The 17,784-nt window shown below is 42.7% G+C and overlaps 1 protein-coding gene across 8 annotated transcripts in view; it reads left to right on the top strand.

Moving 5' to 3' along the window:
• NHSL1 (NHS like 1) overlaps positions 1–17,784 on the top strand; it is a 178,305-nt gene that overhangs the window by 120,463 nt on the left and 40,058 nt on the right. For all 8 annotated transcript variants that reach the window (XM_058019669.1, XM_058019668.1, XM_058019667.1 and 5 more), the window contains exon 2: positions 3,049–3,201. In XM_058019669.1, the coding sequence (XP_057875652.1) occupies positions 3,049–3,201 (153 nt within the window). The remainder of the gene's footprint in view (positions 1–3,048; positions 3,202–17,784) is intronic.

Here is a 17,784-nt window from a genome sequence, read left to right as displayed (position 1 = left end):
GACTGGAAGGGGAGGCAGTGCAGAGCCGGGGCTGCGTGTTGCAGCCAGCTAAGGCGCAGCTCTGGATCCTTAATACAGTGGGAGCAAGAGGGTGAAAATAAAAAAAGGAGTGGTGGGGGGAGATGGGGGGAAGGATGGGAGCGGTGGGAAAGCTGAGCATCCTGATTTGCACGAAAATGCAGCACTCATTTGCAACTGGAAGGAGGCCGGGGCCGCCGGGGAGGTGCGGCGGGAGGGGCGGGGGCAGGGGCAGGGAAGGTGCCGGGAGCTCCCGCTGCTCCGGCGGCACAGCCGGCCGGGGACGTGGGGCGGAGAGCAGGCACCTGCCGGCTCGGGACTGCTGGAGCAGCCTGCCTTGGAGAGCGCAGGAAAGGAGGGGAACAAGAGAGGAGTAACTGCTGTGGACAGCAAGCAAACCTTTTTCGTCCTGCGCCAAGGAGAATAACAGCTGGGGTGCTTTTTTCTCCTGTTCTGTTTGTTGGAAGTGGCACTTCCCAGCGCACATCCGAGGAGGAGAAACTCAGGCTAAAGAATTGTAAATTATTTCGTCTACCAGAAAGATCTAGACATATTTAAAGTGATTCCAGGACAAAAAAAAGAGGCAGAGGGGAGAAACGTGGAGAAGAGAAATTTGGTGGGCAGAGTTTGAACAGGTTCAAGTCTGGCAATCACCTTTCTGCAACTCCTCCTTTCTATGGGATTTCAACTTCAGGATAGCAGTTCAGCACCTTGAAAATGGTGGTTTTCATCAACACAAAGCTTAAATCTCTCATGAAACTTTTCAAGAGAAAGAGTAAGTATAGTTCTGTGTGCTCCCTGTGCTTTCAGGAGGCAGCCCAGTTCTGAAGGAAAGCGCGGGTCCCGGCGGCTTCACTTCTCCTTCCTGCAGCCTCCTTTTAAGCTTTTCTCACTCTTTTAATCGTTTATCGTTGTGGAGTGAATGGAGGCAGCCTTGTGAGGGTCTTTGGGACCTCTGCTTTGGGACGCAGTGGCTTTGGAAGTGCTTTGTCACGGTGACACTGAAGGAGCCAAAGTTCTCGGTGTGCAGTGGGCAGCTCGGTGACAAGGCAGGGTGTGCCGGTGTGTCCTGGTGTCCTCATGGTTTGTCAGACATCTGTCTCTGCTTATGCAGCTATCGGCTTGTATCGCTGAGGTATCTGTGTAAAGTTTGTTCTGAGCCAGGGTTTGTCTTTAAATATGTTCTGGTTTCAGGATGGCTTTTAAAATCATGTTGATCTTCCTGTAAGTCATGAAGGACAGACAAATCACACTAGAGAGAGAGGCTGGCAAATGTGCACACCACTTCTCTTGACTAGTTTTGATGACCATTATCGATCTGACGAGCAGTAAACCTTAATTTTGCTGCGGCGGGGCTGCAGCCAGACAGTGGGTTTGGCGGCAGGTGTTTCCCTCCTCCTCTTCCTCCTCCAGCCTTACCCACTCCCCACCCGCCGCTTCGGCCAGGGAATGGCGTGGGCGTCTTTCGCCGGCTTTAAGTGTCGCGTTTTCTGTTAGATGGGGGTGATTGGTGCTCTAACCAGGTAGGTGATGACTTCTCCGTTTTTTGTAGTTTAGGTTTCACCGCTGGTGAAGAAGAACGGGGAGAGTGGGCACGGGCTGAATGTCTATCTGCCTTGTTCCAATCAGTATGTCTTGGGAGAAGGGGGTGGGATGCAGGACCAGGACACAGACATGAGGATACCCATTTTCAGACATTTCGAGGTCTGAAACTAAGAGCGGAAGCAGTTAAGAACCTCCCCCTCCACCTCAAGTCCTTTTAGGAAAGAACAGGCATTGAGCATTAGGCTGTAGCTGTTTTGAAGTGAGAGGCATAGCTTATTTTCCTTATGAATCCCAGTTGTTTCCATCTGAAATGATCCCAGCAGATGCACAGTAATGTTAAGGAAAGGGTAATTTTTCAGATGACAGGAGGCTGTTGCATCCTTTGTGCTTCTCAGTTTTACATGCCACCTCTGCTACCGCAAGGGCATCAGACAAACCACAGAGTGATGCCCCAGGCAGTGCAGCAGCAAAGGGGGCATAGGGGAGATGCAGAGCTCACAGCCAGGCTGGGGGCAATGGAGCTGTGGCAGCAGGGCAGGTGCTTGGAAGGCAGCACATCTGTAGTGGCTTTTTCTGCTTTGGAGAGCTAAAAAGCAAGGATGTGCAGCATGCTGACTGAAGGCCAAAGGGTGCCTGGGGGATCATAAAATATGACCCTCACCTGCCCTTTTTCTGTTTACAGCAGGGTAGAGGGATAAGGCTATTCAACTGCTTAAGTTTTTACTGATGATAAACTTGAAACAAAATGCAGTGGCTCTCTCTTGGGAAGCATAAATGATAAACAAATCTTGGCAGTGCGTGCTTTGGCTGTTTCATTGCTAGATTTTCTGACCTTGAACAAGGTCTGTGTTTTATTTTCACGTTTGTATTGAGTGCAAAGAGGTGGCCAGAGATAGCCCTCTTCGGTGCTGTTGTGCTCTGAGCTGTATTTGTCCACAGAGTTGCTTTTGTTTATATCTGCTTTCCACTCAGGACAAAGGAACATAGCACATTTATTTGCTTCATTGGAATCTTGTTTCTGGTGTGAGGAAGCAGGAGGTCAGACAAGGTTGTTTCCCAATAAAAATGAACCTGTTGTCATCTTTCATGAAGGCTGTCATATTCCCAGGGGCACCTTTGAGCCAAGCTATTCTGCACTGCACAGCACCTGCCATGATCAGGGAGTGGAAAACTGATTCCTTTTTGAAGAGTGGGAGCTAGAGGGGGGAAAACAGAGTTTCAAGTTTAGAGTGAGTAAAACAGCAAGTATAAAAATGGGAAGAGCAAACAGTGTTTCCTACAGAACTGATTTTTAGACTAGAAATTTAAGGAGGGGCTTTTTAACTGTCATGGAAGTGAGGTTCTAAGGAGTGTTTTGATGGCTCTGTGGTGGCAAACAACACTTCTTTCATTTTTAGCTGACATGGGGCAAACTTACATATGGGATTTTGTGATAGAGCTATCTGCAATAACATCTCATTTTCTTATTATTGTGTCTCTCTGCAGCTGTTTCCAACCTAGATGAAGAGAGTAGATGGACTGTGCACTACACTGCTCCGTGGCACCAGCAGGAAAATGTATTCCTACCCTCCTCAAGACCGCCTTGTGTGGAGGACCTGCACAGACAAGCCAAGCTGAACCTCAAGTCAGTGCTGAGAGGTAAGACTCTGCTGCTGACACAGACTGTCCTAAAACAACAGTACTTTTTTGCCAGTCTTTGCAAGCATATCCAAATTGCAGGCTTTGCAAGAATTACTTGTTTTTCTGTATCACATGAAGAACATTAGTGGTGTTTTCCTCTCAAATGAGGGGACAGGGGAAAATTACTTTGCTGTGAAGACCATAAGTAAATGTGTTATCTGACAGAGCACTCTCAAACAGAGAAGTGTCTCTTGGCCTATCTGTTTAGTCTTTGGAGTGTTTCCAAAATGATACCATCAATTTCACTAAGTCCTGAATTAGTCCATTTGTGAAGAAAAAATACATCAGAGGTGTTTCATTTGGTGATTTCTTTTGTTGTTGCACAGTGTCGTTTCCAGGGTTTTGGCTGCTTGTGAGAAGCTGGAAAAGGTGCTGAGGGCAGAAAAGGGAAATGGGGAACAGGGCACTCACAAGGACTCCTCCAGTAATGAAAATGCTTGCTTGCAGAAGTGTTCAGCATGTTTTTAAGCCCCAGTTTTTACCCACAGTACCTTTGCTGCGGCTGTACCTATGCAGTCTGTCTGCAAGGCATTGTGTTGTGTCAGTGCAGCCATGAGAACAAAGACATGCAGCCAGCAAGGAGGCCTGCAGAATGTCTGTCCCTGGGCCAGACATAAAGTTTAAAATAACAGTATAATGTTCATGTTCTGGAAACGGTTAACCTAGATTTTTCTTTACACTGGCTGTTTAACAAAGGGGGTTACCCTGCAAAGGGCCAACTTGTTCAAGTCCCTTTTTGTTTCAACAGGAACTGCAGGTACTTGATACCTTGCAAAGTTAACCTGAATTAAAAGAATATTTTATTTTTTTATTTGATTAACCTGACATTTCTGCTTTTTAGACTTGAAGAAAGCTTGATTTTGTATGTCTGAATAGAGAAGTGTTTGACAGCCATATTTGAGTTCTCTTGCCATTTCCCCTGTTAATTGATTTTCACTGTCTCTTACTAGGTGCTTTTTGTTACCATTTAATAGGGAAGTCTTGACAGCAGTGTTATTGTCTCCTGCATGGCTCAGCAGATAGCCTGTGTGCCCTCTGTACTTATTACTGGTTTAATACATTTGTGCAGTTCCTTAGCCTTGAAACATTTATTGTTCTCTTGCAGGCATGTTTACCAGTCCATTGCAAAATGAAAATATTTATCAGTCCTTTACAAAATAAAAATATTTGCCTGCTTTAGATTAAAAAGAATACTGATGGTTGTTAGCTTTTTTGTGAACTTTACCCACTCATTCTAATATTTTTTCCTGTTCTCTGTTTTGGACTGTTAAAAAAACCCCCAAAACCTGCACAGGCTAAAATGCACTGGTTTTCTTGAGTTTTATCAGAAATGTAACTACTGCAGTTTCATGTTCTGTTTAAACACATTTATATCTAATATATTTGTCTGAAACCAAGTAATACATGCTGCTTCCCCTTCTTACATACCTGGAGTTGTTTTGGTCTGGTGGGATTTTTCTCTGGAGGTGCAGCTCATTATAAGAAAGAAGCTATTGATTACTACTACAAGTTGCTAGTTAGCCATTTGTGTTAAATAGCCTGGCTTGTGTACCTGATGTAAGACTACTTGGTAATGAAGTGAGTTTCAGTTTCATGCTTTCAGGGTAGTAGTAACTGAGAGGAGAAACTGATGATACCTTCACCAGACATCAAACTGCTGACTTAGTGAATGCAACTCTGTTATTTATTTATTTACTTATTTGTTTAACCCCAAGCTCTTTCCTGGAGCCATGCTTTGGTTTTTTCCCCTAAGTACAGTTTTAAAATAACTCCTTGCTGTTGCTTGGAACTGTCCTGAGAAGCTACAGCATGAGTAGTATTAAGAGAGGCACTGAGTAAGGTTTTATCACTTTTACTGCGCTGTTGCTTCAGCCAGCAGTGTGAAATCAGGAAGGCGCTGGTGCCTTGGAGATTTCAGTTAAAAGTTCTGTATCCAGAGCAGAGTTTCATTCAGTGTAAAAGCAGAATTGTGTCAGAATTGTGACATAATTTTGAGAACTGCTGAACTGATTTTCCACCTGTTTCCTTAGAAAAACCAAAGTTTTCTAAAGCTTCTTTAATAGGTAGAAAGGAATTATGTGACTGTAAGGCAGAAGAACTTGAAGTAGTGTTATGAGCAGCACCATTGGGCTAGCATGGGGACTTCAGTTCTGCATGTCTTGGCCTTATGGCAAAGCTTGCAGTTTGCCATCCTTTTGGTGTTTCACATTCTTTGGCTGAGGTAAACCTGGAGCAGTAGGACAGCTGTGTGTGACCTGCATGCTGTATGGGTGGTGGGGAAAGAATGACACTGGATGACAAAATGCGCTGTATTCTGTGCAGAAAGTGGGATGAATCGCTTTTGTCTCCAAAAAACAGTGACAGCAAAGGGAAACTGGAAAGAAGTAGAACTAAAGCAAATATAGTTATTGCTTTATGCTAAGTCAGAAGTTAAGCAGTAGGCATGTACAGCAGTGGAGACGTATGAGGGCAAAGGTATTTAATACAGCCCTGCCCCCCCGCATAAATTTTGGGGGTTATGAAATAGTTTAAAGTTTTTAAGAATAGGTCAGACAAGCACTACTCAAAAGTCATTGTGTATATTTAATACTATCTTTAGAGGAGGTTGGGAAGGAAGAAAGAACCTCTGGTGGTCCCCTTGAACCTGATAACGAAGTCATGAGGACTGAGTTAGCAGCTATTGTTCAGACCATCAAAAGACAGATTTGAAAGCTTTCCAGTCCTGTTCTTGTTCACATTATGACAGCTGATGTTGTTGGTAGATAGCAGCTATAGCAGCTTGATTGAAGACTATTTATTTGTTTCTACACACGTGGCTCCCCTGTAAATGGAAAAGGAAGTAGAAAACTTAGGTAACAAATAGTAATTTACATGTAGAGCACATTTAAATCACCTGTCAAATATCAAGTGTATAAAATCTTTCAAAATAATTCAAGCAAAGTATTTCTATCAAGGTGTTTTCACCCATCTAATAGTAACCAGATGGAATCCTGGCTAGCTTTTAAGACAGTGCAAGGGCAAACTGTTTGTTCTGGTACAATTTTCATAGCAAATTCTTTACAGTGTGAACCCAGTAAAAAAAAATCTATGGAAATAAATAAGAAGCTGTCTGTTACTTAGAATAAACTTCTAAGTATCACTTAAGAAGTAGAAGCTAATGTTGCTACTTAAATGGGTTTAAGGATAAAAAGTTAGGGATATTAAATAATTAGTATTTAAAGTGTCTTGAAAAAATTATGTACACCGTGTGCTGATCTCTGCATACATTTTTGTGAAGCAGTGTTATTTTTGTAGGAGGAAAAGATCTTCTTAATTAATTTTTGTGCAGCTGATTATTTTACTTCGTATATTATATATTGGTATGTCCCCTGGTCATCAACACTATGGAAATGGATGCTGTATGTGACAGTAGATGTTGCATAAGGAGGTATTTTAGGTTTTTACCTATGAACTAGGCTTTTATCCTTTTGAAATTAAGGGCAAATAATTGTGCTTTTTTGAATACTTGCTTTAAAGGGAACTGTGCTTTTCCTTTATGAAGCTACTTTCAAGTATAAGTGGTGAGATATTTCATTCACATGTGCTCATAACTGAGGTAAAGCTATTTGAGGCATGCAGGTGCTCTGCTGCCCTCTGAAGTTTTAAAATGCAGTATTGTCCGGTAACCTGAATTAGAAAATGAAGTGCCTGGAACCTGGAACGTTTGCGAGGCTAGTCTGTCTATTCTTGAGACATATAACCTGTATGTAACCTATATTGAAATTTAGAGTTGTTATTGACTAAAACCAATGGCTTGATATATTAAACCCAGGCTATGTTACTTCATTTTAAATGCAAGGTCTCTGTGGATTAATGTGATGTCTTCAGCTGCACTTCAGTCATGGTACCATTGCAATTTGATTTAATTGTTTAGAAAATGATGTGGTTCTTGGGTTGTGGTGATAGATACAGTATTTCTTCTTGGTGTTTTGTTTGCATTGGATAAAGCAGACCCTCATTTTCTTTGGGGAAGGAGCCAGGACCTTGGAGTGCCTGCTGAAGCACAAGGAGTGACACGTACCATGCAAGATGCGTGTTTTCTTACCCTCAGGGCCAAGCTGCTCTGGCTGGCCTTTCCTGAAACCCTGTCCTATATGGCCTCTTCTTAAAGCTTTCACAGGCACTTCATGAAAGGTGTTTCCCAAAATACAGATGTTCAGATAGAAACAAAAAGGTATTAACCACTGAGGAGTCTTAATGTGAGTCTGTGCTTTGTGTCCCTGCTGTGTCCTAGGAAGTCATGAAAACAGGAGGTGGAGACGACAGATGGGAAGGAAGAGCTGAGGCTCTGCATGGGGCCAGGATCCTCAAATCAATCCTGTTCCCTTGCTGTGTGCTCTGCTCCAAGGCTGAGGGACTACGAGCCTTGGCTAGTCTCACGTTGCTACTGTCTGCTGAGTGTCTGTACTAGCGCTGAGAGTCCGGTCTGGGCAGTAGCAGAGCTTGTGGGTTTGATGTTGTTCAGAGTGGCATTGTTTCTTAAGAAGGCTGTTATCTGGCATTGTTTCTTAAGGCAGGCTGTTGTGCTGAAGGGCCAGTGCCACACACTGCAGTGTTCTTGGTCCATGAGGCTGAGAGGTTCAGTGGGTAGGGGAGCACTGTAAAACAGCTCCCATCCCTGCATTGACAGATCTGGCTCCTTGCATGGTCCTGTTTGAGGAACCAGTATCTGAGCAAGTCTCTGAAGTACAGTGGTCTTCAGCTGGGAGCACAGATGGAACAGCTGCAGTACATAGCAGTGACACAAATATTTGGCAGTAAAAGTAAATTGAGACTAATCCTCATTTTGTGGAGTGTGTTAGACTCTAAAATTGACCAGCAATAAGGCATGAAGCATGAAGATGGGGAGGAGATGCAGCGCTATTCTAAGTGTTGCTTTATTTAACTGCTTGAGGTGTATTTTAGGTGAGCCTGTTTACCTTCTGAGCAGGTTTGTGAAATCAACAGTGTGTTACAGGTGGAGGTCCAGTGTCCTAAAAGGAAAGCCTAAAGTTTAATCTGGAATGCATTGGCCTGGGGTAATATTTCAAGCTATGATGAAGAGAAGGAAGAGAAAAAAGAATTCTTACCATGTACCTGAACTCTTAGTTTATGTTATTTTTGAACTATTCTAAATTCTCCCTCAAATGTGGATATATGTCAGTTGCAGTGATGGGAACCAGAGCAGGGCATGTATAGTGGAATTTCCAAGAGGCACTTCTCTTCCAGTTCTGCAATTAGCAATGTAGAGCACTTTTGATTTAAAAAAAAAAAGAAAAGAAAAAAAAAAAAAGTGGGAGAGTACAGTCTCCACTGCTGTGTGCTGTCATTTTTTCATGAGGTGGGAGATGACAGGCATAAAGGGCAGGGATGGAATAACTGTACTGATGTTAAAGGTCAGACACAGCTGGACTGAAATGATACCAGGCTGTTAGGAGATACCCATCTCCTGAAGAGAGTTGTGGGCACTCTCTGCACTGTTGAAGTTGCAGATGAGGGCAGTGTCTTGTCACACACTCGCTGGTCCCTGCCCGGACTGGTTGTCCATTCTAGCAGATAACAAGGTGTCAGATATGTACTGAGGAAGGTGTTGCTGTAAGTAGTGGGAGCAGTCCACACACTGACTTTCACACCCCTTTTCAGTCTGTAGCTGCTGAAAGTTCCTGCACAACTGCCTGTGCTTTGTGCCCTCCCCCCAGGGTAATTGTGTTGATTCAGGCTACGTACATAATATAGGGCTCGTTGTTCCAATGCCTGCGATGATTCATTTATTATCTCATCTTCTGAAGAGCTGGATTTGGCTGACTCTGGCTTCTGTTTAGCTTTGTTGGCCAAATTCAAGGAATGTATTTAAGCAGCAGTGATTGAAACACTTGATTTGTTTTCCAGAAGACATCTGGTTAGCATTGTCAAATAAAACAGGATTTAAGTAGTTAGTCATAAAGCCTCTATTATGTCTTTCTTCAAGACCCTCCAGACAGGTATGTATTTAGCCTTTGTTTTCTCAGTGCATCTGGCAGATCACTGTTCAGATGAGCAATATTAGGGTCAGACCTACTAGTCGATAATCCTCCTGAGAAGATTATGGACTTAAAATAATCTTATGTTTCATTAAAGAGCTGCAAAATAAGGAGAAACCACTTCATATTGATAATAGCTCTGGTTCAGGTTCAGAGAGATGTCAAGATGTAAACTCCCTACCAACTGGAAACCTTAATGAGGTAAAAGGCCATTAAAGGCTAGGAGTAGACCATATGTTCCTGAAAGGCCGTGGAGCTATAAAATCAAAAAATAGAAATCAACCTATTTTTCATTATTTTGGTTTCAATTGTCAAGTTACTATCAGAGCTTCTGCTCATGTATCCTGCTTTTTTTACTGTTACTGAATTAATTCACCGTACATCTGTTGATGGTTTTGGCCAAGTTCCATACTGCAGCTGCCCCTTCTAATACGGAATTTCAAAAAGGAAATACTCAAATGAGACAAAACAGAATTTGACCAAGAGGCTGCACTGCATGTGTGTGAAAGCTGGTCTTGTGCTGCAAAATTGAGTTACTTGGAAGCATCTAGGTGGCCTATTTTTACGTTTAGTTTATAGAGTGCAGTGCTGAGTGTAGAAACATAAAGAGTGGTTATATGTAGATTGATTGCATGATACACATGAGGAGTGAAAGCAATTCCAGTGAAAGGGCTTAAAGAAGATAATATTTCTTTCAAAATAATACTGGGTTTTTTCCTAAACTAGATGAATGTTTTTCTTTAGGCAACTATACCTGACGGATTATTGAACCCATTTCAGATCCATGCCTTTAGTAAAAAGAATAAATTGAAACTGTTAACTCTCTGTAGCAGGTATTTAAATACTAGGTAAAGCGACTTCCATCACAAGGAATATTGAACTTTCAGTTGATTTCCGTTTTACTTTTCTTCCTCCTTACTCTCTTAGATTTAGGATGTTATGTGCTTGTTGCCAGCATTTGAGATAGCTTTAAATTTAAAATGTCCTAGGAGGAAAAGCAGTGAAAAATCCCTTCATATTTTTACATTAGCTGTGTTCAGTTGTCTAAGAAACAGCAAATATCCATAAAAAACACTAGAGAAAAGGCAGGGAGTGTTATTTTAATGCAAGCATCAAAGATAGAAAAGGAAGCAAATACACTGTTATACTTAAGACATCTTGTCACCACTAAATGCAGTCGTATAAGGCACTTGCAGAAATTCAAATTAACTTGAGACAAACAGTGATAATTATTTTGAGCACTCCCTAGTGACAGCTTGTTAACAAATATAATTTGCATTGGCTGTTGCATTTTGGTGCCATTAGAAAGGTTTTCTCTATCGCTAAATCATGCAGATCACCTGGGGAATTAAAGGTTGGTATTAAATGTATTTGTTTTTTTAAAACTCCAAGAAAGAAGGGAAAGATCAATGTGTTTGCATTTACTTGACCCTGTTAACAGTATTTTGACATTTAAGAGTTCCTTTTAATATGGATCCTTCTTAAACACTTGCATCTGATTTGGACCCTTGAAAATAAATCTGTGAGATTGCTTTCCTGTAATGTTGCGCTTCCATGCCCCATCTTTGTGCTGCTTTAAGTGTCTGCGCAGCTGAGCCCTGAAGCTGCTTGGAAGGGTGGGATTCCCAGCCCAACTGGCCTCCAGTTACATGGCAGGATGTGCTTCCCAACATTTGTGTGTGTAGGGGGGAAATAGACCCAACATAAATACATTTGTTCACTTTCAGTAATACTTCTTTGAAGTCACCATGCTGGATTGTTCTCTGTCACAGTCCAGCAGCCCTGTGTTAGCATTACCTTCATCCCACTGGAGCCCAAGACATCTTTGATTCTGGTATCTCTGGACAGCATCTGACCTTAAAGGCTACCTGTGTGGCTGGGCATGGCTACTTATTCATGAGAGAGAATATGCAAAATAGTCTTTTAAAAAGTCTCAGGGACCTTTCAAGTTCTTACTCATCAAGTGAGACATCCCTGAAGAAAACAAAGTTTTGCTGGTGATCTTTGCTTGTTTTGCCACTTGCCACTTTAAATGGTGCTTGTGGAGAAATATGTTGGTACCGGTGTTCACTGTCTCTGGATTTTTCTTGGGCTTTTCTGTATGTACTGATAAAAGATATAGAAATACCAGTATAAAACTGCATTCTGGGGTAAGGGATGGGAATAATAATAAGGAAGTTGGCTGGGTTGGCAAAGGCTGGTACTAGCCAGAGCACCTAATTGAGCTGTTGAGCAGGAGTTTTTTCAGCTGGGTGGCAACAGTACTCCATCTGTTGAAATCCCTGACCCCTTTAACTGGGAGTCTGAACAAAATATGGTGCACTGGATATATCACAGCTGAAGTTCATGAACTTGCTTTGCAGTCAGCATTGGTTACAGTTCAGTGGTTGCACAAGTGCATCATTGCTGTGGCTTTACAACATATTTTAAAGCTTTGATATGGAAGCAGTCTCTGTGGTAGTCAAAGTTCTGCAGATGATATGGGGATTTATACATTTAAAGAAAATGGGACGTGATCCAAGCTGAGTGTATTTTTGGGAGGAATGTGAAGTGGTAGAGGCAAGCTGTCTGCTGCATATTTAGACCCAGAGACAAAAATAGGTGCTGTATTGGAGTTAAATTGAGCTGCTTTTTTTGAAGTCATGTTTAACTTGAGATATTTGTGAGAAACAAGATTGCCTTTGTACAGCTGAGCTTTTATATAGCCTGTCTCATCTACACACAGAGAACTCTGCATTCTTAACCCCAGTTTACAAATGAGGGAACCATAAAGAGGCGCAGAGTGAAAGGTAGTAATTTCAGTTAGATTTACTAACCAAAGAAACCTTTGAACTAGGGTGTCTGTTTTAATTATAGTCCCAGGCACAATAATTCTCAACAAGCTCTTTATCTTGGAAAGTTACCTCCCTGAAATTCCCCAGTTAACTGCATAGTCAAGTGTTACCTTGGTTTTATCCACGTCTTGCCACAGTGTTGTGAGCAGGCAGAGAGGCAGCCGTGCCTTTTGAAGAGGTCCTGGTTCAGTGCTCAGAGTGTGTGTTGGTACTTAGCCCCAGACCATATGGCAGCCCCAAACAAAGCACAACTCTGGCTTTTACAGGGCACAATCTTTTGCGTAGTGTGCTGAGAACACCACTGGGAAGCTGAGATTTAGCCTGTGCCCGCCTCATCTGTAAAAAACTTAAATTTGTATCTAAATGAAAAATACTTTTAACTTGCAAAAGCACATCATCCACAGAACTCTGTTAGGTTCTCTTGCCCCTCATGAGAAGGCCTTGCAGCATTGGACCCAGCCCCAGCCATTACTGGCGTGGTGATGATGAGAGTTATGGCATCTCAAGTTCTTCCTTAGTTGGATTTATCCTGAGTGCCTTTCTGTGTATTCCTGTGCTGCAGGCAGTGTGTACATACCTGTTTGGACTCTGAATTTAGGAGGCACATACATGAAATTTAGATCATGCCCTGTCTGACTGCAGGAAGGAAGTCTTTGCCTGGATCTAACCCAACATGATTTGCTCAGATGCAGCAATGCCAGCTCAGAAATCCTGGTCTTCAACACCCACACCTGTCTGTCACAAGCCCACCAGATCTTAGTTGTCTCAACTCAACTGAAAAACAAATTCAAAGTCTCTAGCAAGTAAATTAAAATTATATGCTGTTACTTCCCAGTGGTGAAAGTAATTCCTTTTAAAACCAAAAATATTGATGCTTTGATTATTAAAGTGCATTGTCACCTGTAAAGTAAGAGGTAATTTTGAACAGTTTGAGTTTACGAGGCAAATGTATACTGCACTGCAGTCTATCTGGTTTTAGGTGAAATTTTGAAAAGCTACTTGTGAGACATTGTTTGTAGTCGTGACTGGGGAGGAACATGGTTTGGGGATATTTACAGAAGAAGTTAACTACAGTGTTTGAAGACTGAAAAAAAAAAAGGTTTCTGGTCCTGGGGAGTAGAGTGGTTTTTCAGTGATATGTGCAAAGAATGGATAAATGTGTTTTAATATACTAGTCAGCAGATTTATTTCTCTGGTTGACAATTTAGCTGACTTGAGCAGTTAATAGCCTCTCCGTAGTAAGAAAAAGAAAAAAAAAAAAAAAAGAAAAATACAAGTTCCAACATGAAAGGCTCTGCCAAGAAGTCACTCAGACTTCAGCTGAGATAGTTTTTCAAGCATGCAGATGAAGCTGTCAGCTTGTCACATGTCCCTTCTTGCTGACAAGGAGACAGCAAGAGGTGATATAAAAGTAATTGATGTGTGTGCTGGTCTTTCCCCTTTCTACATTTGTACCTGGGAGTTTTTGTTTCAGCAGCTAAGCCAGGCAGGCAGCCCATCTGCTGCTCCTGGTCCGACTTACATGTTATTTTAATCTCCTTGGATTTTAGCAGTTAGTCTTGAGTTCCAGGTCCTGTTCTTGCATACAGGGCAAATTTAGATGTTTTCAGGATACAATTTTCCTGTCTTTTTATTGCTTGACCCATGCAATTGGATGGGAAGTTGTTCCAAACTAATTGGAGCTGTTAAGATGTCTGAATAACTTTGATGCCAAGTTTCTAAGTTGATACTAGTCAATATCATGGTACTTTAGTTCTTTAGCTAGTACCTTTGCTGATTACTAATAAATATTTAAAAATGTGGATTTTAGTTTTTTAATTTTAGCCTCTTCAATATATGCTTGTGAGAGTGTGCCTGAGTGTGTCCATGTGGATGTAGACAGCTACAGAGCTTAAGGCCTGATCCTGCAACAGTCATGTGAGCAGTGTTTGCTTACAGGAGTAATCAGAGTAATCCCATTAGGGCTAATTTAATGAGTGATGGGTGCACTTTCCGGCCTGAGACGTGAAGGACTGGTCCAGGATGGTGGCACAAATCTGTGGCTCTGTGCTCTTGCTGAGGCTTTGCCTTAGGGAGAGGTCTCAGGCTCAGACAAGCTCTAGCCGTGGAAGCCAGCACCTGGAGGCTTTTCTCCCTGCAGACAGCTACATATGGGGCACACTAACACTGACAGGCAAAATAATTGTTTTAGGAAGAGGCTTGTTAAAAATAACACTTTCGCACTGTTCATTTACAGTAAAAAAATACAAACCACAACTTCTGAAAAGAACTGAATCCATGTCGCTCTGACCAGTTCTGCTTCTGACAGGGTAATGCATTTCCCTTCATAAAAACTTCAAGATATGGCAACAAGTTTTGTGGCTAGGAAGCTCAGCAGGTACAAAACGTTACCCAGGTTGGTTAAAGGAGAGGAGAAGAGCCTGTGCATCCGGTCCCCTCCCAGCAAACCCAGCCTTCCATCTGTCGTGGCACGGTGTGGCGTGTAGGTCTGACAAGGTAAACGTTAATCCTGCTTTACCATGGTAATTCCATGTCAGACAAATTACTGAGGTATCAGTGCTGTGCCTTCTGTTCACTCCCGTGATTGTGCCTCAAATTACCACGCGAGAATACGATTTCAGTTGTTGGGAAAGCAGGAAATCGCCTCTGTGTTTGAGACTTGTTGTGTGTTGCCAACTCAGGGGCACATATGAGTTCCTTGTATGTAATAGAGAGAGCTGGGCTGAGAGGCCTCAGAGGTAATTTCATACCCTTGGCCTGACAGTCTGTCACAAAGGCCGTAAGCTTTTCACAACAGTGCTGAATTCTGTGCCATGGCTCAAAGATCTGGTGCAGAATTACATATGGCTGGTTGAGCCTTGCTCTCGGTTTGCTGCTCCAGGTACCTGCCTGTTCCCCAGCTTATTTAGCAGGGGGGAAGAGAGCAGAAATGAGTGATGCACAGGACATGTCCCCATCATGCTTCTGTCTGATGCCAAGATTTGGCAAAGGCTTCAATACTGCAATCCTAAGGAAATAAATGAGTATCTGGGTATATAGCAGAGACTTGGGCATGATTGTATTGGGCACTGACAGCTTTAACACATTTGCTTTGGTTGCGTCTCCCAAAGCCTGTTCTAATAACTGTGGAAATTATGAAGGGGCCCTTAAAGGGCTTCATCTGCATTTCCCATGTACTTTCTTCACGCTTAACTAAAACCACCCTCTGAACAGCAAAACATAAGGAAAAATTTCAGGAAATATTTAATTTTTTAGGCAGGGTTTCACTTGTACCACATAAGTGGAAAGAAATTATTATATAATCTAATGACAGTAGTTTTTGAGCAGTGCTTCTAATACAGAGGAGGTTCCAAAATTTAATGTATCACTAGTATAGAAGAAAAACATGAACAAATGCATGGTTTCACCTAGCCAGAAAAGCACTTGCAGGGCAGCAGAAGGTGACAGGCAGTGTCCCTGTGCACTTGGCCTCGGAAGCAATCGGCCAGGAGATGAAGGGGAGGGAAGTAGGTTCAGACTTTTGAATTGTGGCAGTACCCAGTGCAGCCACCAATTGCAATTGCCAACGCACTAACACTTTCCTGATTTTCCTGGAGTTAATGTTTGTGTAAGCAAAATTGGTTCATCTGGGGCATAATCATATTGTTGCACTTTTCAGATCAGATTCATGTGAAAATGATGACTTGGAGCTTGCCTGCAGCATGTGCTGCAGATCTGGGCTGGTGAGCACACCCTCAGGAGCAGGTGTTTGTGTCCTGCCTGATGCAGTGTCCTGGGGTTCCACCTGGCAGTTCTTTGGTGGAAATACGGAAAAGCTGTGCATGGTTTTGAATGTTGTATAATGTGGGAAATGGCAGCCAAGAGAGTGTATGTCCCTGATTCAACTGGTGCTACTGTATTGTCATTCTTTAAAATGAAGATTTTTAATAACTGGAACTGGATGGATCCTTCTGTTACCTTGTCAGCTTCAGTACAGACATCTCTGAAATAACATGCATAACCATGAGAACTTTTTCACTTAGTATATAGTGCTCTTCTCTGTTTGGGGCTGTCAGACTAGCACAACGTATTGTTCCTTTGGGAAGAAGGGAGGCTTTCCAAGAGTGAGTATCTGGAGTGTTTCCTAGAGTAAGTATGTCTCGCTTCTTCATTGTTTTTTTTTTACAAAAATAAAACCCCTATATCTGAAAAATACGAACCTCATTAATTACAGAACACTGTGTGCACCTCTAGTAAGAGTAAGGAGATGGAGGGGAGGAGCCTCTAGCTGGAACAGTTTTTAGACAGCAGTTGCCCCCCTTGGTTTGGCAGCATACCTTCATTCAGGTGCAATTTGTGACCTTGTGCTTGTAGGCTGTTGCACCATGCAGTAAAACATGTCTGCCTAAAGCCTCTGGTGAGATTTGTTTGCCTTGGGTGCCATCCACAGTGTGTTTCCTGCTGTGCTGCAATATGTACAGTTACAGAACATAAAAAGCTGTTCTTGGGGACAAACCACCTTTTTCTTGGTTGCACCTAGCAGTTTTTGGCAATTTTGACTTCATCAGCAATAACTTCTAAGTTACGTGGATTTTGTGTTGTGGACCGTGGGAGGTTGTGAGCTTGATAAGCTGACAGGTTGTTATTGATAGTCCACTTGAGCTTCTGATGGAATTGAATCTTCAGCATTGATTTCCTTAAGTTTTTGGAGCTTTTCTGGGCTTCATGAGGTGCACTACTCATCATCTTCACCTTCTTGGCTAGGAAAATAAATAAGGTCAAACAATTAATATTAGAACATTCAATCATCTGTCACGCTCCAGAGGAGCCTGTCACCTCCAGAAGAGTCCTGTAACAACTGTGACTCCCTGGGAAGCCCACACTGGAGCAGGCTCCTGACAGGCCCTGAGAATCCATGGATAGAGAAGCCCAAGCAATAGCAGATCTGCTGGCAGGACTTCTGACCCACAGTAGGGAACCCCCACTGAAGCAGACTGTTCCTGAAGGACTGCACCCATGGGAGAACCACTGCTGGAGCACTTTGTGAAGAATTGTAGCTCATGGGAAGGGTTCATATTGGAGAGTTTTTAGAGGACTGTCTCCCAAGGAAGGAACTCCACACTGAAGCAGGGGAATGACCTGAGGAGGAGGTAGCAACAGGAACAACATGATCAACTGACCATAACCCTCATTCTCCATCTCCCTGTGCTGCTGAGTGCGGAGGAGGTAGACAGTTGGGAATAAAGTTAAGCCTGGGAATGAGGGGAGGAGTGGGTGGAGTGTGTTTTTTAGGATTTGCTTTACTTCTCATTAGCATGCTCTTATTTTGATTGGTAATAAATTCAACCAAGTCTCCTAAATCAAGACTGTATTGCCTGTGGTTTTAACTGGTGAGTGATCTCTCCCTGTCCTTTTCTCAGTTCATGAGCCTTTTGTTATATTTTCTCTCTCCTGCCCAGCTCTCTTCAGAGGAAGAGAGTGATAGAGCAGCTTTGGTGGGCATCTAGCCCAGGTCAGACCACCACAGGATTTTTTTGGGGGCATGCCATGATGTCTGATGTTGGAGAGTGTCAGGAGTGGCCAGCAAAGACTCTAAGCCTCAGTCCAAAATGGGAGGAAAAAAAATGGCATTCTTGCGCACCCCCTTAGGTTGTATTCATGTTTGTTGGCAGTGATTGATGATTCCTCTA

This window comes from Melospiza georgiana, chromosome 3, assembly GCF_028018845.1.
Source record: "Melospiza georgiana isolate bMelGeo1 chromosome 3, bMelGeo1.pri, whole genome shotgun sequence".
In the NCBI taxonomy this organism is placed as follows: Eukaryota; Metazoa; Chordata; class Aves; order Passeriformes; family Passerellidae; genus Melospiza; species Melospiza georgiana.
The sequence above is the reverse complement of the archived record's forward strand: the minus strand, read 5'-3'. Positions and strand labels throughout refer to the sequence as shown.